Source organism: Orcinus orca, chromosome 7 (assembly GCF_937001465.1).
Source record: "Orcinus orca chromosome 7, mOrcOrc1.1, whole genome shotgun sequence".
Taxonomy (NCBI): domain Eukaryota; kingdom Metazoa; phylum Chordata; class Mammalia; order Artiodactyla; family Delphinidae; genus Orcinus; species Orcinus orca.
Genome location: NC_064565.1, coordinates 120132772 through 120156193, shown reverse-complemented (window position 1 = coordinate 120156193; position 23422 = coordinate 120132772). Strand labels below are relative to the sequence as shown.

General features: G+C 48.7%; 2 protein-coding genes across 12 annotated transcripts in view; one reads left to right on the top strand and one right to left on the bottom strand.

Moving 5' to 3' along the window:
* Positions 1–6878, top strand: MTERF4 (mitochondrial transcription termination factor 4). Its single transcript, XM_004262903.4, has 4 exons — positions 1–240; positions 1399–1882; positions 3796–3980; positions 4649–6878. Exons 1-4 carry the CDS (start codon positions 220–222, stop codon positions 4970–4972), a joined length of 1014 nt encoding a protein of 337 aa, XP_004262951.1. The 5' UTR covers positions 1–219; the 3' UTR covers positions 4973–6878.
* Positions 6879–7712: 834 nt separating this feature from the next.
* SNED1 (sushi, nidogen and EGF like domains 1) overlaps positions 7713–23422 on the bottom strand; it is a 90463-nt gene continuing 74753 nt past the window's right edge. For 4 of the 11 annotated variants that reach the window (XM_049712548.1, XM_049712557.1, XM_049712553.1 and 1 more), the window contains 4 exons: positions 21007–21065; positions 20095–20211; positions 19323–19413; positions 10730–12063 (listed from right to left, as the gene is read on the bottom strand). In XM_049712548.1, coding sequence (XP_049568505.1) covers positions 11888–12063; positions 19323–19413; positions 20095–20211; positions 21007–21065 — 443 coding nt within the window. In that variant the 3' untranslated portion in view covers positions 10730–11887. Of the gene's footprint in view, positions 9064–10729; positions 12064–19322; positions 19414–20094; positions 20212–21006; positions 21066–23422 lie in introns of those variants that run through there. The other 7 variants (XM_049712550.1, XR_007478519.1, XM_049712555.1 and 4 more) reach the window with 7 other exon arrangements.

Here is a 23422-nt window from a genome sequence, read left to right as displayed (position 1 = left end):
GAAGGCGCGCTCTCCGCGCCCAAGGTGGCGGCGGGCTGCGCCAGGCCTCAGAAACCGGTCCAGCGCCGGACACCTGCGGACAAGGGCTGGGCGGAACTGCTTCCCGCGCCTTCGCGCTGCCGAGGGGAAGGGCGGAAGCGGCGGACCCAGAGGGCGGAAGCGGCGGACCCGGGAGACGGCTGCTTCCGGCGTCAGCGGCGCTGCCGCTGCCTTCGCGCTATGGCTGCGTTGGGTCGGCAGGTGAGGGGGAACCGCGAGCAGGGGCTCCTGGAGGGTCGTAGAGGCCGGCGCACGCCGACCTGGTGCCGCACCCTGATCTGCGGCGCTCTCCGCTCCGCCAGTGCGGCTTTATCCCACTTTTCACCCCGCCGGCGCTGGGCCGACCCCGCGAGTGGACCCCAGACAGGGCGAGAGCGGGAGGCGGGAGCAGCGAGCGGGTGGATTTGACTGGCTGGCGGGGGCGCGGCGGCCGAGGGCGCTGGGGAGGCTTTGGGACGGGCCGTGAAGGGCGGTTGAGTGCCTGGGGATGTGGGCCTCGTTCGTTACGCGCCAGCCTGAACCCTGGAGAGTTCTGAAGTCAACGGGAGTAGTTTGCCTGCAGGCTACCAGGATTTCTTTTGTGGAATGAATTTAAGTACGTGAATCTGGAGACTCACGTGAGGTCCAGATTTTTCAGGTGTGGGTACCCACTTGGACCCCCAGAGTTGGCACGGAAATCACTTTAAGTTACAGACATTTGAGGTTTAGCAGCTACAGAAAGAAGCCTTCTTGGGGCGGCCCTTATCGCGCTAAAAGCAGAACTTTCTGGGAGCGAGGGCGCCACAGATCCTTTCTCCTGGGGAGCTTTACGGCCAGGAAGGAAAAAAGAGAGGGAAGACGACGTGTATCTACATAAGCAAACGTTATCAGAGACTTCCTGGGCTCCCATTTGCTCGCCTCGGAGCCCACCACCCATTTGCTCCAGTTAGCCCCCAACTCCAGCCATTTAGGGAACCAGCGCTTGTGAGCCACCACATGCATATAAATAAACTGGTTTTTTCTGCCTGCTAATCTTCCAGTTAAATCTGCAGGCCCCCCAGGCACTGAACAGGCGGAGGAAACCCGCCCCCACCACTTTACCTGGTGGCGTTGAAATAGTTCTCCCCTGTCCCCCTTGTCTGTGTCTCCTCAGTTATAGCAGCAACAGCTCATCTCTGTGCTTCTGCAGTTCTCTGTTCTCTGTACGTGAACGTCTTTCTCTGTAGGCTTTTTAAGTTCAGGTCTGACTTTGCGGATTGCTTGTAAAAACTTCTGTTTGTGTAGGACCAAGGCACTAAATACCCTGCCTCAGAAATCCCGAGGTGTCCATTATGTGGGAGTGGTGAGGAATTAATTCCCTTTGGGGGCTGTGTCTTACAGGTCTTGGATGGGCACCGCCTGATCCCCCTCACCTGGTCCCTTATTGCTAGGCAGACTACTCGGCTTGGAGGACAGAAGAGGACGACTGCTTTTTTGCTGCGTAAACTGACAACGGTCTCCAGCAGGGGGGGCCTCGGGGAGTCACCCTCTGTTGAACCCCAGAAGTACGCGCAAGAACCAGAGCACAGGACGGGGCTGACTCAGTGCCTCCTCGAGAAGCAGAGGACGGCTGTGGAGCGAGAGAAGGTCGTCAGTTCCCTCCTGGACATGGGTTTCAGTGATGTCCATGTTAACGAACTGCTCAGTATACAGCCAGGCACCCACCCTCAGCAGTTGCTGGATATCATTTCAGAATTAATACTCCTGGGTCTGAATCCAGAGCCTGTGTGTGTGGCCTTAAAGAAGAGTCCTCAGTTACTGAAACTGCCTGTCATGCACATGAAGAAGCGCTCCAGTTACCTGCGAAAGCTGGGGCTTGGAGAAGGTATGAGAAGGTGTAGATTTTATATAGGGAGCTGAGGAGTCAGAGATGGGGAACGAATAGCCTGGTGAGGTAGATTCGGGGAGGTTTCTGGGGGAAAGGCCTTTGAGAGGAATGTGTGATTTGGCTTGGAGGTGAGGAAGCAGAATGAGCTCCGCAGAGGGCATTGCAGGAGGGAGGGGGGACTGAGTGACCGACCCAGGCTCGTGTCTGGCGTGTTCACTAGAGGCTCTGGCATCCAGAACGGTGCTGGGCACGTGGTGTTGGTTTATGTGCAGGTATGTTGCCCTTTGATGCTCAAGCTGACTTGGGGTGGGCTTAGTGCTTTGTGTCTGTGTGATGGGAAGCCAGAGAGACAAAGTTCCCTGTAGAGGCTTGGATTCCAGTCAGGTGTCTCGATTTACTGTGGAATGTGAGATCTGCCCAGATTCCTGGGACACTGGTGGAGTGAAGGCAAAAAGAGCCACCATCCCCACCCCCACAGGATTCGCGCCCCGGGAGCCCTAGAAGTTAACTGGATCTCTTTACGGGCCTTCTGGGGGCGGGGTGGCATGAGCAACTCCTAGGACCCCTGCCTGCTTTGACCAGAGGAATGCCACTCTTTTGTTTATTCTTGCCTCTTGCTGGTGAAATATTGGCGGGTGGGGGAGGGGGAGAAAAGGTTTGGGAATTCAGATTTCAGAGGATCTTTACGGTCTCCTTCTCTAGAAAATGAGCAAAAGATAGCGGTGTGGGGCTTCCCTGGTGGCGCAGTGGTTGAGAGTCTGCCTGCCGATGCAGGGGACACGGGTTCGTGCCCCGGTCCGGGAGGATCCTACATGCCGCGGAGCGGCTGGGCCCGTGAGCCATGGCCGCTGAGCCTGCGCGTCTGGAGCCTGTGCTCCGCGGGAGAGGCCACAACAGTGAGAGGCCCGCGTACCGCAAAAAACAAAACAACACAAAACAACAAAACAAACAAAAAGTGGTGTGTGTTTCTCTTAACAGATTACCTATCGCAGTATAATCTAAAAAGCTAAACTTAGCACCTTACATGCAGCGGTTATATCAATAAATTAACAAGCTCAGCGTGGCCTTAAGCTGCAAAGATGAAGACTAAATTCCTGAAATTCATTCCTGACACGTTTTATCAAGACACTGACTGGCTCACCTGTTAGGAAGATTTTAATTAACAGTTTAAATAAGTGGTTCTAAGTTTCTAGGTACTAAATGTTACTCAGTTACCTGTAGGAAGACCATATGCCCTAATTTGCCTGGGAGAGTCTCAGTTTATACCAGTTATCCTAATGCAGTTACTAATAGGGACTCTGTCACTGAGAAGCACCGTAGTGTGGATAAAATATATGGTCACCCACTAACCAGGAGATCACCAGTCTCTGTGGTTGTGTGTCATGATTCTTGTGGTTATTACATTAATTATTAGAGCGGAACGCCCTTTCATTGAGTTCAGGCTCCTCAGTCTTAAGAATGTTGGTTGTGAATATTTCAAGGGCTATTTTATCATAGAAGGAAACATGAACCCAAAGCCCTGATATGGGGGAAGCTACTATCCCCTCTTACTGTCTGAGCTTTCCAGTAAATCCCTGTGAAAGTCTTTTCTAGGTGAGAAGGGCAAGAGGAGACCTAGAATATGAAGTAGGTGCCTTTCAGCTGTGAGGCCAGAAAGAGGCCTCTTGATACCAGGAGGGAGGGTTGGCGAGTCTGAGAAGTGAGAGGGAGTCAGTGGGGAGATGTCTCATTCTGGCCCATCCCATTTCCACGACGCTTCTGGGAAGACGTTATCTGAAGCTGGCACTCCTTCTGTGGAGGAGAGGATCCTTGTTTGATTTTTAAATGCTGGCTTGTATTGGGTGTGGTTGGCCACTTGGGCTTCTGGAATATCCTAAAATTATGTACTTGCCCTTTTTTACGTTCTTCAGGGAAATTAAAGCGGGTGCTTTACTCTTGCCCTGAAATTTTCACCATGCGTCAGCGGGACATTGAGAGCATCGTCGGGGTTCTCAAGGAGAAGTGCCTTTTCACGGTAAAGCAAGTCACCGAGATTTTGCACAGATGCCCCTGTGTTCTTCGGGAGGACCCTGGTGAACTGGAATACAAATTCCAGGTGAGAATTCCTGGTGGCGTGATTAGTAACAGCAAGTTTTCGAGTGTAGTCAGGGTTAGCTGACTCGCGGGGGCGAGTGGATGAGGTGAAAGGCCTAGACCCTCTTTGCTTGCACCAGCCAAAGAGAGTTCGGTTTTCGTTCTTCACTTCTTTACTACAGGTAAAAAAAGCTCTTTTGCAACTTTTCTGCCATTAATAACGGATGACCCAGGTCTATTCTTAGAATCCTAATGAGGCCTCTGCTTAAAATACTTAATTTAAAAATAGCTAGAACCTTCCTATCTTTAGAACCTATTTTGCATGTTGATCTTAGAAACATAATTGTGAAGGGTGTCCTAATTTTTTGTTAACAATTATGATGGCTTAGGTCAAATCCTAGATGTTTTCTGAATTTTTTGCCTATTTTTTCCATACTCAGAGTTTTCCTTACCCCATGAAGAAAAATAGAACTTAATTTCTCCCTCCTGCCCTTTATTTTCTGCTGCATTTTTCTCGATATGAATTTGAAAATGCTTTGAAAGCCATCACGCAGGTGTCGGGATGGTAGTGTTCTGCCGTCGCTAGTGAGGCAGGTCTCTCCCAGTGCTTTTGGACAGTTCAGTTCACTGCGCCTTAGGAGCCTACAAAGCTTTCTGCAGCTGCACTTCCTAACCATGCTGTGTCTCCAGTATGCCTATTTCAGGATGGGGATTAAACATGTGGACGTGGTGAAGACCGACTTCCTGCAGTACTCTATGACCAAGACCAAGGAGAGGCACGTGTTCCTGGAGCGCCTGGGCCGGTACCAGACCCCCGACAAGAAGGGGCAGACGCTGGTCCCCAACCCTTTACTCAGGGACATCCTCAGGGTTTCAGAAGCTGAGTTTCTGGCCAAGACAGCCTGTTCTTCTGCTGAGGAGTTTGGGGTTTTTAAGGAACTCTTGGCCCGGGAGGAGGAGGAGTCTGAGGGCCGAATGGCTGATGCCGGAAGCCCGGAGGAGGCGGGGCCGTGACGGACGGACTGGAGTGCAGAGAAGCCCAGACGGATCGGAGGGTACTGTAGTTTCCTCAAGGCTTTTGGGAACTTCACTTGGATCTTCTCAGGTTATTTTTCATTCTCAAACTGGTCTTTTGATAAAAAATTAATTGGAAATCACCTGAGAAGTAGACTAAGAAGCAGATGCATTGGTTTGATCTGCCATCAGGTTCAGGGGGGAGGGCCCTGTTCCATCCTGAGTAAAAGGCTGACTTTGAGCCTCTAGATCGTGGTGGGGGTCTCGACACATCGACGTTCGGTCTTACTTTTTCTCTCCCATCTGTGTTGGTGACAGTCCCGTGACAGTGGGGGATGTTTCTTCTGGTTCAGGAGTCATTTTACATCCTCCTCGTGACAAAGATAGAGTTCTGAGAAGACAGCGAGCTTTTAGGTTATCACAGCACTTTATTTTATGAAAACAAGGAACAGGTTTTCCACAAAAATACTCAGGTTTTCAGTTCAAAAATAGCTTATGGTTTCGTAATTGCAGTCATTGTACAGCAGAGTAAAAGGAAGTTGATTAGTGATGTATGGTTTTGTTCTGCACAGCTTCTTAACGCCAGCAACGCGGGGAGGGCGCTTTTTGCATCTTTGTGAAGAGCAGGCCCTGACTCTGACCACTGGCGGAGTTTGCTTTCACGCCAGCTCAGGCCCAGGGGTTTGCGTCCAGGCCTGACGTCTCTGGCGTCCGTGGAGTTCTGACCTGGAGCCAGGGCCACAGGTCTGGGCTTGGTTTCATTTCAGGGAGCTCTCCGTGACACCAGAGGTGGTGGAAGGCCCCTTGGGGAGGCCAGTGGGTCTGAGGAGTGACTTGAAGAGTTGGGGTTGGGGAATGGGCTTGGATGTAAGCCAGGGGTCATCTCTGAGGTAGAGGTACAGCCCTGATGGCGTGAGCTCTGCGAGGGATGGGAAGATGGGTGATTCCTAGAAGGTTCTGGAGATTCCTTTCTTGGGGGCAGCTGGCACAGGATTGATGCTGCAGAAGACATTTTTGGTGATGTGCCCAAAACTCAGGTCTTTACAGCATTTTAACAGCTACACACGAGACTCCTGGTGCTTGGCCTCGCTTTTCTTGCAGAGACCACGTAAGTCCTGGCAGGTGGCGGTTCTCACCTGGGGGTGATCTTGACAACAGGGAACACCTAGCAACATCTGGGGACATTTCCCATCTGGTTGTTAGGACCAGGAGGGTGTGCAGTTGGGGTCTAGTGGGGTCTAGTAGGTCGAGGCCAGGGCTGCTTCTAAACATCCTACAGTCACAGGACAGGCCCACGACAGGGTGAGCCAGCCCAGAGACAGCAGCGCCAAGGCTCAGACACTGCTCTCAGGCCCCATTTAGCAAAACGCGACCGTGTTGATTCGTGAGGACTTAAGGTTTTAAATGGGCTTACATTTGTTTCTCTTTTATTTAAAAGTAAAGTAAATAGCTGATTTTTAAAGAGAGTTCCTGTCTCCTCTCTACTGGGGTTCTCTTGGTAGGTTTGAGCTGTGTTTCATTGCGGGTAGGTTTGAGCTGCATTTACTGAGGAGTAGATGCTTTTGCTTTCTCCAGGCTCATATTCGAGCATGACTGCAAAGAGAAAGACTTTGTTTTGCAAAAGCACAGTAGCTCAGTGAGTCCCTCCACACGTGGGTCCGACATCAGGGGCAGTTGTTGGTCAGTGGCAGGAGTTCCAGCCCAGGGAAGGTGCTGGAGGTTGGCTGACACCGGGTGGAGCCCTTGCCTGTTGGTGTGGCTGGTGGGTGAGCAGCAGGGTGCCGCATAGCTTTCCTCATTTGCACCCGTGTCAGTCCTTGTGCAAGGGGAAAAGGGAGGTTTTGTCTTTACTGTCTTTCTTAGCCATGGGCAGAATGATTTGAAAGTAAAGAGATTTCATTTTTCATTTACTCTTGTGTTTTGTGGTCTCCGGGTGGCCGGCACGATCCCTGGAACCTAGGGTGTTGCTCTTGTGCCCCCCAGTCGGGACTAACAGAATCTTAAATCTAAGCTCGATTACGTGGTTAGTTGATCCAAGTTTTGATTAGCACAAGGCTAACTCGGCAACTCAGGATCACTCCTTTCTTTTCGACACAGAAATGTGTATGCCCCTGGCAATGTTTTGATTCCATTTTTGCTAATTTTTTGGGGTGGACCTTGAGTATCTCCAAGGAAGACGTTAGAGTTTTAAGAAGGAGCCATGTGGAAAAAAGCAGTGGCTCATTTGTAATGTTTCAAGGATGAATTATAATTCCTTTAGCATCAGGAAGTCTTCTACTAGATGTTTAACTTATAAAACATCAAAATGGGTTAATCATAAGAAAACACAGCACCAAGCTCAGGATTCAGTAGACTGTTTCTTGTAGAAACAAGGGCTTCTAAGCTACAGACTGGAACACGTTACATTTGCCTCGTGGCTGAGGGGCTTGAGGTTATTAACATGGCAGTAGAGGGTTTCGTCTTCTTTCCAGTGATATCACTTGATCTTGCTGTTTGCTCGTGACGCCGTAGCCTACACAGAAGCACAGTGACAGGTCCCAGTGCCACAGCAGAGGTCAGCAGTACGTGTTTATGTATGTGGTTTTCTCTCGATTCTCCCAGTGTCAGAGCCCCTGGACTGCACTCAGCCGTCTTCTCCAGGTGGGCCTTGGAGACTGGGGACCTTCTGGAGTACAGTAGAGACTTCTCGAAATGACTATTCCTCCTTGCTGAAAATGACAGAATGCATAATACACAGACATATGCACACAAAACTTTAATAAAAATAAAAAGCCTAAAATATAACTCTGTAAAAAAATTTTTTTTATAAAAGATGAAAGGAAGAGCCCCTTTCTGTGGCTGTGATGCTGACTCAGGGCAGAGTCAGTGGAAGATGCACGGGGGCTTGAGTTCCAGTCTGGGTCAGCGGCTAAAATGTTCAGCACACTAGAGGTGGGGTTGGCTTCTTTGGTTTTCAGCTCATTTGCAGGGAGAAGCAAGCGCTGCTTAGAAGCGTGCTAGAGAGCAGGGGTGGCAGGATGACGCGGCGATCTGTGTGTGAAGGAGGAGCGTGTGGAACACGGTGCTTACTACCTGAGAGCCCCACACAGCGTTATTTGTGTCCTGGACTAAGAGAAACCCTAACCAGCATCGCGTTCAGGCTTGTGGGAGGAGCCCTGGCTGGACTTGGTAGAGGTGCTGCCTTGGCTTTCCAAGTGGGGTCTGAAACCCTTGAGGTTTCCATGAAACCCTTGAGGTCTTTGGTGCCTTGGTGGGACTTGTCATCCAGGGGAGAGGCCAAAGCCTATGACCTCGAAGACCAGGGATTAACCCAGTGTGGTGCATGGGCCAACTTGGCCCTGCCTGTTTTTGTAAATAAAGTTTTATTGGAACCCAGTCATGCCTGGTCAGTCACAAGTCTGTTGGCTGCATTTGTGCTACCACTGCAGAGCTGAGTCATTGCCATAGAGACCATAGGGTCCTCAAAGCCAGGAATACTGTCTGACCTTTGCAGAAAAGGTTGTAGGTAAAAAGTGTCTAAACTCCGTCTTAGTGTTATCATTTTCTCTCTCAGAGTCAGCTGGTCCGTATGATGGAGCAGTAGCCTGCGAATGGGCAGCATAAATAATCTGCTGGCGGAGGAGAGCCGGGCGAAGTCCTTGCAGTGTGGCCTCATCTCTGCCCCTTCCTCCCAGCCCCACCATCTCTGCTTTGGAAGCTGTTGAGAGCAGTTCCTCAATTTTGTTGCTAGCTCTCAAAGGGAGAACTCTTTCTCTGACTTCGGAATCTGAGAACGGGTTTCTGAAGGTTGCAGAAGCGTTCCTGGTGGACAGCCTTGCCATCCAGGGCTGACGTGTGCGCCGTGGGTGCGCATTCTCCCTAGGAGACGGCAGCCTGGGCTACGTCAGGTGTGGGTTCTGTCCCGGAGGTCTCCCTGGTCGTGGCTGGTGCTTGCCTGGCCTGGCCGGCTGTCTTCCAGAGGCCAGAGGAGAGAAGCCACTCAGGGCACCGACTCCAGCCAGGACCTTGTTCTCAATCCAATTTTAGACCTCGTCTTCCTGGGCTTTAGAAACTCGTGAGGTTGATGGAGCGTTAACAAGAGCATCCTGATCCTTAGAAGAGAAAACAGACCGGGGCGTGAGGAGGATGGTGGTGGTACCCATTCCGCTTTACAGCGGCGGCTCCCAGGTTGCTGCCCCCGGAGTACCTGAAGAGCTTGCCACGTCAGAACTGAGAAGTTTGTTCCCTGTGACATGGCAGTGGGTGCTGGGGGGCAGGCTCGTGGAGGACTGACTATACCCCCCAGTGGTGGGGACACGTGGGCAGCACTGCAGCTTCAATTTGAAATCTGCAGGCTGCAACCCCCTTCATTTGGTGCCGCCTTGGTTCTTTTCTCTGAAGGTGTATGGGCTGTCCCTGGTCTCTCTCGACTGAAATGAATTCTTGCACTTTGTTCTTGGGTGGGTGTGTGTGTGTGTGTGTGTATGTGAATGTTTCCTGCTTATTTGTGTTTTCTCCATTGTCTGAAGAATGGGTATCCTAAAAGCCAGTATTTGATAATTTAACAGTTGAGGGTTTCTGATGTGTTTTTATAGAAATGGATTCATTGAATGAGTTTAAAAATATATATATTGGGCTTCCCTGGTGGCGCAGTGGTTGAGAGTCCGCCTGCTGATGCAGGGGACACGGGATCGTGCCCTGGTCCGGGAGGATCCCACATGCCACGGAGCGGCTGGGCCCATGAGCCATGGCTGCTGAGCCTGTGCATCCAGAGCCTGTGCTCCGCAATGGGAGAGGCAAGAGCGGTGAGAGGCCCGTGTACCGCAAAAAAAAAAAAAAAAAAAAAAAAAAAAATATATATATATATAAAATCTTTCAGATGACTTATTGCAATATAAATGTTTCACATCCCAGTTATATCTGTGGGTGGTGAATTGCTTGCAAGCCTTGGAGTGTATGTTTTGGGTACGTGGTGGTGGGGGGAGTGATGCCTTTGAGTAGGTGGGACCTGAACGCAGAGACTTTTGATGGGAACTGAACGCCTGAGGTCACACGTTCTCGCTCACGTGCCGCTGCCCAGCCTGTGGGTCCCAGCCTCTGCTTTCCCTGCTTGGTTGGTGAACATTCTGCTTTAGTGTCAGCCTATACCTGCGAAGCTCTTTTGCTTCTGGTTGTTATAAAGGTCTCTGAGTAACATTTCTTCTTCATCTCCTCAGCCATATAAAAAAATGTAGCCTGTTTGTGAAGCTGCTTGGTACTCAGGAGTCTCACTCCTCTCCTACACCACCAGGAAGATGGGCTTCTAGGCTCCTTTATGGAGCTCGAGTGGTGAGCTGTCCTGGGTCAGCCAGAATCCCTCTTTCATTCCCAGTGCGTCACGTTGATAAGAAATTGTGTCGGGCTGTGGATGGGTCTCTGTGGCTTAGCCTAGTATCTTGCAAATTATCGTGAAGGTTTCCACAGAGCGTGCGTGTGAGGGGGTGGGAGTCACATGGGCTGACTTGCCACAGAGGCTGGGAAATGCTGGATTAAACAGGAATAGCGTTAGAAAGCTTCTTCCGTTTCAGGGTTTCTGCATGCTCAGGAGGCCTGTGTTCGTTGGCACTCTCCCAGTGAGGGAGTCTCAGGACTTACCCAGAGTTACGTGATCAAGGCCGCACACCCTTTCTCAGTGGACTGCCATTTAGGGTCTGGAAAGCACTCCTAGAATTCCTCTGCCTTCTGGCATCCCAGGCCCCTCCCACTGTCCCCCCTCGCCTGCCCTCCCAGCAGCCCCTGTCAGTCCCACCTCCCTCTAAGAGCTCACCTGCCCTCTCCATTGCCATTGCTGATGACTGGGGAAGGGGTTTCTCTGCCCATTGAGATAGAGTGGGACTGGATGTATCAGACCAAGTTTATGTCTATTGGGAGGCCTTCCTTAAGTATTATTTTTCTCACCCATTTTAACCCCCTTAGGAAGTTCTGAAACCTTCTGGACTGAGTTTATGACACAGAGCACACACTGAGCTTTCTTCTCAGGGCTCCACAAGGAGACAGCAGCTCTCCTGAGGGCCGCGTGCTGGGGCGATGTCCCTCAGACTTCCCAGCAGCTCTGCTGGCTGTGGGAACGTACCTTAAGATTTCTTCAGTGTAGGACTGTTACTTTGTTTCCTGAAATAATTAGAGAAATGCGGTTTATTAAAAAGAAACCTGTGTCCCTGTAACTCTGCAGCTTCCTCGGCCCAGGCTGCCTGCTGTGATCCTGTCTTGTCTGTAGGTCACATGTGTTCCAGTTTGGGGAGTGTGGTAGTGAGACACTGACACAGAGATGAACGTTTGAGTCTGTGTGTGCCCACCTGGCTTGGGGTGGGAGTCGTGGAGTGATGAGGAAGGCTGCCTGGCTGGGTGTGAGTCATGGAGAGTGCGAGGGAGTGTGGAGGATGGGTGATGGGAGACAGGTGATGCGCTTGGGTAAGGCAGGGTGGGTTTTTCCTTGACTCAGAAACGCAAGACCTGGTGCATGTGGTGACTGGTCTGTGGAGAATGTGACAGAGGTTTGGACTCTGCTGTCTGTACTCAGGCAGTGCATTATATAATAATCTGTGACTACCTTGAGCCCTTTGGGGAAAGAACCTGGGTGAGCGTGAATAAAAAGTAAATAGAGATTTACTGTATTTATATAATTGGACCTGTCAGTAACACTTCCCAATACTAGTGCCAGATACTGTGTGAATGTGCATAACCAGAGTGACCCCCCCCAGCACCACCACTCAACCTCCCTCCAGCACCTGCCCTGTGACCTTCCCAGCACCCACCATGTAACCTCCCCAGCACCCACTCTGTGACCCCTACCAGCATCCACCATGCCCAGCTATACCCATCTGTGTGCGCTCACATGTACACATGTGGGCACACAGTTCCTTAGCATAGCCGGGCTGCACATCTTGGCAACCTGGCTCAGCCATGGGCCTGTGGCATCCCACAGCCCCAGTCACCAGGGCCACCTGTGGCCACCTGCAGGGCACAGCACGGGCCTCCTCCCTGGGACGCACCTGTCTGGGGTCCTGGCACGCGTGCTCTCACAGCTCTCTTTGAAACAGGTGTCTGGATGCACTTTGTAGACTCTTTTATACCTGCATCACAAGAAAGCTCAGTGAAGCCGGAAACTGAGCAGAATGTTGCCCAGCCCCTTCACCTAGGCTACACAAACCTACAGGTAGCTGTACAGGTGTCTGAGGAAAGGCTGTTATTCTCCTGATAAAACTTTACCTCCTGTGGATGTATTAAAATGTCCAACATAAAAATCATGTAATTGAAAAAAATGACTTTATCAAGGTATGATTTATGTAAAATAAGATACACTCATTTTAAGTGTACATTATGATGAGTGTTGACAAAGTGATATATAGTAAGAGATAAAGTGTGCTGGGACTTTCCTGGTGGTTCAGTGGTTAAGAATCCGTCTTGCAACGCAGGGGACTCCGGTTCGATCCCTGATCGGGGAACTAAGATCCCACATGCTGCAGGGCAGCTGAGCCCGCGCTCTGCAACTACAGAGCCCATGCATTTTGGAGCCCACGCGCTATGACTGGCAAGCCCGCGTGCCAGCCCATGCACAACTGGAAAAAAGCCTATGCACTGCAATGAAGAGCCTGCGCGCCACAACAAAAGATCCCGAGTGCCCCAACTAAGACCCAATGCAGCCAAAAAATAAATATTTTTTTAAAAATGTGCTATTTCAAAGACATGTCTTGCTTGAGACAGGCTACTTGGCTCCGAAGCCTTGAGACAATGTGACTGCACTCTTACGGGCAGTTGATGGAGAAGTTTGAGAAGCCTTGGAGATGCAGGCATTAGACACGGGCGGTGTGGAACAGGAGACCTGGCTCCTAGCCCTGCCTCCCACTTACTAACTAGTGTACTCTGAGCACGTCTCTGGAACTGAAGCCTCTGTTTCGTATGAGATGGGAATTGCTTATACTGCCTCTGTCACATGTTTGTAGAGAATAACGAATGAGAAAGTGTTTGACTCTTGGTAAAGCTTTTTAAACATCGGAGCTGTTTGAAAGAGATGCAGGGAGTTCAATGGGTAAAACTCATGAGCTTAGTCTAGGAGAGTCCTTAGGGTCTAAAGCCTTAGCTAAGACTTCCATTGCCAGCCATCAGGCAGTAAGAGGATCTGGAATTAACTTCCACATGTGAACAACTGGTCAAGATCCAGGAAGTAAGTCTTTTCAGATGTTAGAAAAAAGACCGTGCAAAACAGTAACACAGAGAGAAGGGGAGCAAGCTGAGCTCTGGGATGGTCCTGGAATTCGGCCTGGAGGCACTTTTCGGACTGTGTTGTGGGTTAGGGAGAATCCAAGCAGTGGTTACACTGAGTGGGCGAAACAGATTGGAGTTGGGGAGGCAGAGGGTCAGAGCACGGAGAGGAGGGAGCTGTGCAGAGGAAGAGCTCCAGAAACCTGGAGGGGCGGGCCCCTTGAAGATTAAGCTGTGTGTGCATCGGGTGAGCAAAGACGGGCAGCAAGGAACTACTGAGGAGCTGGACAGTTCCCAGAGCCAGAGTGGGGAGATCTTGGTTAATAGGCTGTTCCAGAGCAATAGAAACCCCAGAAAGGCCCTGCCTTAAAAGTGGGGCATAATTAACCCCAGAATAAAGGCTATGCTAATGCCACCCTAAAACAGGCCTCAAAAGGATCCATCTAAACTGCCTTGCAAAAAACCAAAAACCAAAAGTCAAACAAAGGAACAGGACAAGGATGCCCACTCTCACCACTTCTATTCAACGTAGTATTGGAAATCCTAGGCACAGCAGTCAGATGAGAAGAAGAAGTAAAAGGTATCTAAACTGGAGGGGAGGAGGTAAAACTGTCACTATTTGCAGATGGCGTGACACTAGAGAGCACTGAAGTCGCCACACACAAACTGTCAGAACTGGTAAATACATACAGCAAGGTAGCAGGATGCAAGATTAATATACAGAAGTCTGTTGCACTTCTCTACACTAATAATGAAACATCAGAAAGTAAAAAAAAAAAAAATCCTGCTTAAAGTCACATTTTTAGAAAGCCCTAGGAATAAACTTAACCAAGGAGGTGAAATACCTATATGCTGAAAACTAAAACATTGATTAAGGGAACTGAAGATGATTCAAAAACATGGAAAGATATCCCGTGCTCTTGGATTGGAAGAATTAATATTATTAAAATGGCTATACTATCCAAAGCAATCTACAGATTTAATGCAATCCTTATCAACACAGCTATGACATTTGTCACAGAACTAGAACAAATAGTCCTGAAGTTTATATGGAACCACAAAAGACCACAGATTGCCAAGCAATCCTGAGAAAAATGAACAAAGCTGGAGGTATAACCCTTCTAGACTTCAAACTGTACTACAAAACTATGGTAATCGAAACAGTGTAGTATTGGCAGAAAAACAGACATACAGATCAATGGAACAGAATAGAGAGCCCAGAAATAAACCCATACACCTATGGTCAGTTAGTCTATGAAAAAGGAGGCAAGAATATACAATGGCGAAAAGACAGTCTCTTTAACAAGTGGTGTTGGGAAAGCTGGACAGTTACATGTAAATCGGTGAAATTAGAACATTCCCTCACACCACATACAAAAATAAACTCAGAAAGGTCTAAAGACGTAAACGTAAGATGTGACACCATAAAACCCCTAGAAGAGGACATAGGCAAAATGATCTTTCACATAAATTGTAGGAGTATTTTCTCTCTTTTTTTTTTTTTGCTGTACGCGGGCCTCTCACTGTTGTGGCCTCTCCCATTGCGGAGCACAGGCTCCAGACGTGCAGGCTCAGCGGCCATGGCTCACGGGCCCAGCTGCTCTGCAGCATGTGGGATCTTCCCGGACTGGGGCACGAACCCGTATCCCCTGCATCGGCAGGCGGACTCTCAACCACTGCGCCACCAGGGAAGCCCCTGTAGCAGTATTTTCTTAGATCAGTCTCCCAAGGCAAAAGAAATAAAAGCAAAAATAAACAAATGGGACCTAGTCAAACTTAAAACCTTTTGCACAGCAAAGGAAACTTATCAACAAAACAAAAAGACAACCTACGGAATGGGAGAAAATATTTGCAAACAATGTGACCAACAAGGGCTTAATTTCCAAAACATAAAAACAGCTCATACAACTCAACAACAAAAAAACAACCCAATCTAAAAATGGGCAGAAGACATAAATAAACATTTTCCCAAAGAGGACATACGGATGGCTAACAGGCACGTGAAAACATGCTCAACATCACTAATTATTAGAGAAATGCAAATCAGAACCACAATGAGGTATCACCTCACACCAATCAGAATTGCTATCATCAAAACGTCTACAAATAATAAATGCTGGAGAGGGTTTGGAAAAAAGGGAACCTTCATACATTGTTGGTGGGAATGTAAATTGGTGCAGCCACTTTGGAAAACAGTATGGAGGTTCCTTAAAATACTAAAAATAGAGTTACCATGTGATCTAGCAATCCCACTCCTGGGTATATATCCAGAAAAAAGGAAAACATAATTTAAAAAGATACATGCACCCCAATGTTCATAGCAGCACTATTTATAATAGCCAAGACTTGGAAACAACCCAAGTGCCCATCGACAGACGATTTGCTTAAGAGGTTGTGGTACATATATACAATGGAATATTACTCAGCCATAAAAAAGAATGAAATATTCCCATTTGCAGCAACATGGATGGACCTAGGGAATATTATCCTTAGTGAAGTGTGAGAGAAAGACAAATACTATATATCATTTATATGTGGAATGTAAAAAATACAAATGGATCTATATACCAAATAGAAACAGACTCACAGACATAGAAAACTTATGGTTACCAAAGGGGAGAGGTGGCAGGGGCAGGGATAAATTAGGAGTATGGGATTAACAGATACAAACTACTATACATAAAATAGTTAAGCAACAGGGATTTACTGTATAGTGCAGGAAATTATACCCAATATCTTGTAATAACCTGTAGTGGAATATAATCTGCAAAACAAAAAACCAAACCAAAAAACCCAGAAAACTGAACCACTATGCTGTGCACGTGAAACTAATGCAGTTTTGTAAATCAACTTTACTTCAATAAAAAAATTAAAAATAAAAACATTCTTGAAAAGAATGCCAAAAAAAATTCCAACAGTCTGTACCATAAAGTTTATAATGTCTAACATCCCAACAAAAAAATTACAAGAGTATCAGTCATACAAAGAGTCAAGAAAATGTGACCCATCAACAGGAAAAAAAATTGAATAGAAAAACACCCAGAAATGAGAGCAATGACTGAAATAGCAGACATCTGTTATAAATTTGCTGTACACGTTCAGTGATGTAAAGGAAAATATAAACATAATGAGAGAAGTGGAGGCTCAAAGAAAGAACTAGATGGAACTTCTGGAGACGATAAAACACAATATCTGGGACTTCCCTGGTGGCACGTGGTTAAGAATCCGCCTGCCAATGCAGGGGACACAGGTTCAATCCCTGGTCTGGGAAGATCCCACATGCTGTGGAGTAGCTAAGCCCATGTGCCACAACTACTGAGCCTGTGCTCTAGAGCCCACGAGCCACAACTACTGAAGCCTGCACACCTAGAGCCCATGCTCCGCGACAAGAGAAGCCACCGCAGTGAGAAGCCCGCGCACCGCGACGAAGAGTAGCCCTGCTCGCCACAACTAGAGAAAGCCTGCGTGCAGCAACGAAGACCCAACACAGCCAAAGCAAAACAAAACAAACAAAAAATCACAATATCTGAAATGAAAATTTTGCTGAATGGGATTAATGGTAGGTTAGACACTGCAGAAGAAAAGATCAGTGAAATTGAAGGCATGGCAGTAGAATCTGTCCAAAACAAAGTAAAGAGAAAAAGGAGTGAAAAAAAGGAAAAGAGCCTCAGTGACCTGTGGGACAATATCAGTCTAATACATGTTTAATTGGAGTCCCAGAAGAAGGAGAGAAATGGATGCATAGAAAAAGTGTTTGAAGAAGTAATGGCTAAAATTTTCCAAATTTGATGAAAGCTAAAACCACAGAGGTGAAGCTTAACTCCAGAGAGTAAAAACACATGTACATAACCTACCAAAGCACATCATAATTAAATTTCCCAAAAAAACAGTAATAAAGAGAAAACGTAAAAGCAAGCCACAGGTGATGGGGACCACGTTACATATAGAGGAACAAGAATAAGGGTGACTGAAGTTTTCCCATCTGAAACTGCAAGCCAGAAGACAAAGGAAGGACCTCTTTGAAGTGCTGAAATTTGAAAAAAACACAATTATCAACCAAAACTTCTGTGTTCAGCAAATGTGTCTTTTGAAAATGAAGGTGAAATAAAAGCCTTTTCAGACAAACAGAAGCTAAGAGAATACACCACCAGCAGACCTGCCCTATAGGAAATGTTCCAGTGAGCTCTTTAGGCCAAAGGTAAATGGTACCAGATGGAATCTTAGACCTGCACGAAGGCATGCAGAGCGCTGGAAATGGTAGATGTGTAAGTCACTACAAAAGACTTTATACTCTCAACATTTTTAAAAAAGATGATTGTTGAGAGCAAAAGTAACACACTGTGTGGTTCATGGCATATGTGGAAGTAAAACGTCTGGCAGTGACAGGGGAAGTAGAAGCTTGCTGTTGCGTGTCTTCTATGATACTGAAGTTGTGTTGTAATTCAAGGTATATTGTGATCAGTTGAAGATGCATATTTTAAATCCCAGAGCAGCCACTAAAGAAAATAAACCAAAGAAGTATATCAGTGAGCCAACAGTACAGGTAAAACAGAATCCTAAAAAATAATCCAGAAGTAGGCAGGGAAAGAGAAAGTGACAAAGATAGGATGGGACAGATAGAAAACAGTATGTTAGATTTCAACCCAGTCACTTCAGTCATTTTGTTAACATGTAAACGGTCTAAACACTCCAATAAAAACCAGAGATGTCAGACTGGCTGCATGGCAAGACCCTCGCAAATGCTAAATACAAGGAAGTCCCTTTCAGATACAATAGGTTGAAAGCACTGGGGGGAAAGCTATGGGCAAGTGCAGGGCTCTCCCAGTCAGGTACTTGGTGGTCGCCCCAGGCACTGGTGTAACTAACACAGTCGGAAGACGCAGGTGCAGGGGCTCCGGAGTGCCATTCCACAAAGTCCAAATTCAGGGGCCTGTAAACCTGGGTTCCCAAGTCCCAGTGCAGCTCAGTGCCTCTGGTGTATCCCTGCTGCGTGTCACGCTGGCTTCATGTCCAGGCTCATGTCAAGCCTTCTGTCTTGCCTTCCTACATCCCATCCCAGTGATCTTTAAACACGTCAGGTGTCACTTCAGCTCAGTGTCCTTCAGTAGCTCCCCACTTCACAGAGGACACATGCAGGTCCTTCCAAGGGTCTCCAAGGCCCGCCCTCCACGCCCCCTCGCTCACTCGGCTCCAGCCCTGCTGGCCTTGCTGCTCCTTAGATGGGCAGGCAGGCTCCTGATTTCAGGGCCTTGGCAACAGGTGCACTCTGACTGGGCCATTCTTCCCTCAGATATCTCCGCCCGCCCATGTCTGGTCATGTCACCTTCTCCATGAGGCTTCCCCGACACCCTGCCGAACGCTGCTGCCACCCCCTCCTGCCCCCCGGGCCTGGCTCTCCTGGCCCTGCGTATTCCTTTCTTCCATCCTCCTTTAGCGCTTGCCACCATTTAAAACACTGCAGGACAAACTCGTGCTTCTTGTGTACTGTGTCTCCCTCAGCTAGAACGTCAGGACTCCCAGGGCAAGACTTTGGCCCGTTCGGCTCGCTGATGTGTGCCGAGTGTTCCGAACCACGCCTGGCACGCGGGAGGTGATCGTCCGTATTTGTGGACAAAACAGGTTGTAAGTATGACCCACGGAGTCAGAGTGTTAGCAAGGAAGGTCCGAAGAGGTGGGCTCGGCAGACTCCCTCCTCAGCCCGTCTTACAGATGGGGAAACTGAGGCATGAGTGCCTTGCCCAGGGCCGTGTCAGGAACTCACGGCAGAACCACGACTCGAGGTCTCCTGCGCTGAGGAGTGGCACTTCCTGGAGTCTCCGCGTGCCCTGCCATCCAGGGAAGGGAGGCTGATGCCACTCCAGGGCGTGGGGAAGCAAGGCCCGAGGGCAGGCGCAGGGGGTCCCGCTTCTAGACCTCATGTGGCTCTGCTCCCAGCTGCACAGCCTTAGGCAAGGTTTTCAGCCCTTTTGCTTCAGTTTCCTAATTTGTCGCATGGAGGGGGTGGGTGGTCAAAGCAAGCCCTTTCCGTGCTGTGACTACTAGACCTCAGGGGCCTGTGAGGACAGGGTGGAAGCATTTCAGGGTCGGGAACACGCTACAGACATGGTGAAGGCGGAGGAGAGGGACTTACACGTGGTGACAGACGCCTCCTTCCCAGACCGGAAAGGACTTTGTCTCCGAGAACAGCCGTGTGCAGGGTTGGGGCACCTTTCTACAGGCTGCTGGCACAGAGGAAAAGGGCCATCGCTTACCAGGAGCTCAAGGCCACGGTTCCCTCTTCCTGCAGCCACTGTAGGTCCGGGGTTCTGCCCCTGCCACTTCCTGGCCTGGGGCCCTGTCCCCGGGGCTGCTCAGCGACTGTGGGTGCTCCTCTGAGTTGGGGTCCTGGGAGCCTGCAGGCTGGTTTCCCTCAGGGCTGGTCGGAGTCTCTGGGTCTGGCAGGCCTCAGGGCTGTGTGGCTGGCGTGGGAGCTTCTGTCCATGAGCCTCTCGTCCTCAGCCCAGAAGTCTGAGGCAGGCCCGTGGCCCTTTTCCCTCGCACTGCCTTGTTTGGTCCCCAGACGAGAAGAGCCCCCTCCTCCCTCCTCTCCCTGTGGAGCGGCTGTCGCTGTGTCCCTGTGACTGTCCCAGACCCCCCAGTTATCTGGGCAGCACCTTTCACCCTGGCGCTTTGGGGCAGTGGGAGGCCTGGCGGCTCACTGCCTGCCAGCCTCCCTACCTGGACGCTTGGAGGTCTGGGGCACCGTAGCCAGGCCCCTGTCCTGGCATCTCATGGCTGGAGGTCCTTGTGGCAAACCCACCCTGGGGCCAGCGGTCCCATCAGAGCCTGCCGTCACAAGCATCTAGAGGCCAGGCCCCAGCCCCAGTGACCCCAGCAGGCAAGGGGAGCGGCCCCAAACTTACCAAGCTCACAGTGTCTGCCTTTGAACCCCGGGGTGCAGTCACAGCTGTGGGCATCCTCACCAGGCACACAGGTGCCTCCGTTCTGACAGGGGTTTTCTGAGCAGTTCCCAGGGGCATCTGTGAACAGCCACGAGCAGTTAGTCTCAGGGCCCCACAGGAAGGCCTGATAGCATTCCCAGGTTGCCGTCCCCAACACCAGTGGGCCCTAGGGGTGGTCAGAGAGCAGAGGTGAGAAGACTGGCCTCAGTGTGCTCAGCCCTGACCCCATTACCTCGAGGGAGAGAGGGAGGGCTCTCGGTGCTGAGCCGTCACAAGGCAGAGGAGCCTCGGCTCACAGCTTAGATCATGGCTGCACTCTGGTCGTCTTTGGGAGAGACTCCTCGCTCTGCCCTGGCCTGTGCCCCCTGCCCCACGTTTCTGCTGACTTTGCCCCGCCGCACAGGGTTTCTTCTACTCGGAACACAGAGGCCAACCCTTGAGAGCCCTCCTCATCCTCCAGTGCCTGTCCCCGAGCCAGCTGTGTGTCCCCAAGTCCCAGCCCTAGGCAGCCTCTGTGCAGCACTCTGTGCTGGCGTCTGTGCCCCTTGGGCCGCTGTCTGCCTTCCGCACTCTGGGAGCTAGAGGCAGGTTGGTCAGTGGTGCTGCCTGGGAGGGGCAGACCTGTCCCTCCCCCTTAGAGTCCACTGTCCTTTTTTTTTTTTTTTTTTTAAGCTTTGCAAGATAGCTGTTTTCATTTTTAACTCTTAAAAAACTAAGAAACACAAAAGAATAAGAATCGTGCATACGCCACCACTTCCAGTAACCCCTCCACATCTAATCCAGCCCTTCCCTTACCCCCCTTCTCGGCAGCCGCCTCGTGGGGGGAGGTTGTTTAACATTCTGCCAATCTTGTTTAATCTATTTCCAGCTTACCATCTGCCTTTCTTTCTCTAGTTGGAGAATTTCAAAGCAGTTCACAGAAACCATTTCACCTGTAAATATGTCAGCAAGTATCTAATACATAAAGACTTAAGCACAATACTATTATTACAAAGTTAACAGTAGTTCCTTAATATCACAAGAAACCGCAGTCCGTGTTCACATTTCCCTGATCATCTTTAAAAATGTTACTTACAGTTGGTCCCATCTAATTCAGATTCATAAAGATTCACATTGCCTTAGTTTGATGTATCTCAAGTCTCTTTTAATCTATAAATTTAACCTTCTTCCCCTCTGTATTTATTGAAGAAATGAGGTCATTTGTCCCGTGGAATTCCCATCCTCTGGGTCTGACTTACGGCATTAACTTGCCCCCTCCCCACGTTTCCTGTTAACTGGTAGTAAGAGAAAGGGGCTTAATAGGATTCAGGTTCACATGGTCTTTTCTTTGCTTTGGCTTCACAACAGGCGGTTGTGTGCCCTTTGGCTACACCAGGAGACATATGAGGTCTCCGCATTTGGTTTTCGTGATGTGAGGATCGATCACTGGTTCAGTGTTGGCAGCCTGATTAATCCAGAGTAAAGTTCTCTTAGGCTCTGCACCTCATGGCTTGAGAAGTCATACAGATCCCTGATCTCTACTAGGGTCATGTCTAATGTGATCTGTCACTTCTCTGCCTCCACTAGCTAGGGAGTACCCTCTGAAGACCTGCTTTCCTTCACCCACCCCTTGGTCACCCTAAAATACAGTCCATACAGGCAAGGCCAGGTAAGTGCTCCATTCTTTTCCTTTATTTGTACACGTGCAGAGTGAGTTGGTCCCCCAGCAAGCTCTAAAGTTGACCAATACGTTGTTCTTTCTTTCTTACCATTGTTATGACCTTGTGGACTTGTATATATTTGATGGGTTTCAGTCTGTTGCTGTCATTAGCTTTCTTCATGCTCAAATTATCCCATCTTTGGCCAGTGGGAGCCCCTTCAGGTTGGCTCCTGTGCCCTTTAGACACAATCCTAGTTGTTTTTGAAAGCCTGCTTGCTTTTTTACAAGTATGTCCTAGGATTTTTTTTTTTTTTTTTTTTTTTTAGGCTGTACCATGCAGCTTGTGGAATCTTAGTTCCCTAACCAGGGATTGAACCCGGGCCTTTGGCAGTGAAAGGGCGGAGTTCTAACCACTGGACTCCCAGGGAATTCCCATGTCCTGGGCTTATTTTGTCCATGTTCTGCTTCAGCCTTGGAATCAGCCATTTCTCTGAAGACCGCAGTCTATATATTTATTTATTAAAAAAATATTTATTTATTTATTTGGCTGCTCTGGGTCTTAGTTGCGGCACGTGGGATCTTCATTGCTGTGTGCAGTATCTTTAGTTGTGGCATGCAGGATCTTTTTTTAGTTGTGGCATGTGGGATCTAGTTCCCTGAACAGAGATCGAACCCGGGCCCCCTGCATTGGGAGCATAGAGTCCTAACCACTGGACCACCAGGGAACTCCCCCCCTGGTTCCTTTTAGTGGAGAATGGTATCTAGAGTCCACAGTCTGGCTGATCAAGGGGCTCACTGTTACTGTGGTGTCAGTGCTCCAGGTCTTTTCAGGAGACAGAACTAGGAAATTAGATTTAAAAAATAAAAATGAACAAATTATGAGTTCATTCCAATATTTCCAGTTCAAATGAACAGAATTAAATAAAATCAGGGGTTTTACTTCTTTGATTTTTATATTGTATCACTTCATGCTGAAAATCTTTGTGGCATTAACATAATTATTTTCTTTATCCCACAATGTACATGTAATAGTTTGGAAATGACATTAAGATCACTGAGTACAGCTTAAAATTTCTTGGCAATTCTTTTAATCCTTAGATTATATCCCACTAGATGTTAATAGTCAGAATGCTGTTTTATTTATTTATTTTGGCTGCGCCAGGTCTTAGTTGCGGCACGTGGGATCTTTAGTTGCTGCACGTGGACTTCTTAGCTTTGGCATGCAGACTTCTTAGCTGCGGCATGCATGTGGGATCTAATTCCCCAACCAGGGATCGAACCTGGGCCCCCTGCATTGGGAGCGTGGAGTCTTACCCACTGGACCACCAGGGAAGTCCCTAGGATGCTGTTTTAAAAATCACTTGAAGTGATCCTTTTTTTTTCCTGTGTGGTTATGCCATCGGCATGGTTAATAAGTTTATTTCAGTTTGTTTTCAAATTTTAGGCATTGCTTTCTTTTTTGGTGTCATTTAAAAAAACATTTTCTTATTTCTAAAGTCACATCTATAAAGGTACATTTAGAGATACCTGTCCTCCCTCTCCATTCCCTTTACTTCATTCTTGTTCTCTGCTTAATTATAGAGTTAATCATTTTTATTAGTTTTATTTATTTTTAAATATAAGAAAATAGGTATGTACATTCATATTTCC

What these genes read in the sequence shown, in the direction of transcription:
- MTERF4 (XM_004262903.4), top strand. Translation starts at nt 220, where the DNA reads ATGGCTGCGTTGGGTCGGCAG. An exon ending in TGGCTGCGTTGGGTCGGCAG is followed by an intron (nt 241 to 1,398) that starts GTGAGGGGGAAC and finishes TGTGTCTTACAG; the next exon opens with GTCTTGGATGGGCACCGCCT. An exon ending in AACTGGAATACAAATTCCAG is followed by an intron (nt 3,981 to 4,648) that starts GTGAGAATTCCT and finishes CTGTGTCTCCAG; the next exon opens with TATGCCTATTTCAGGATGGG.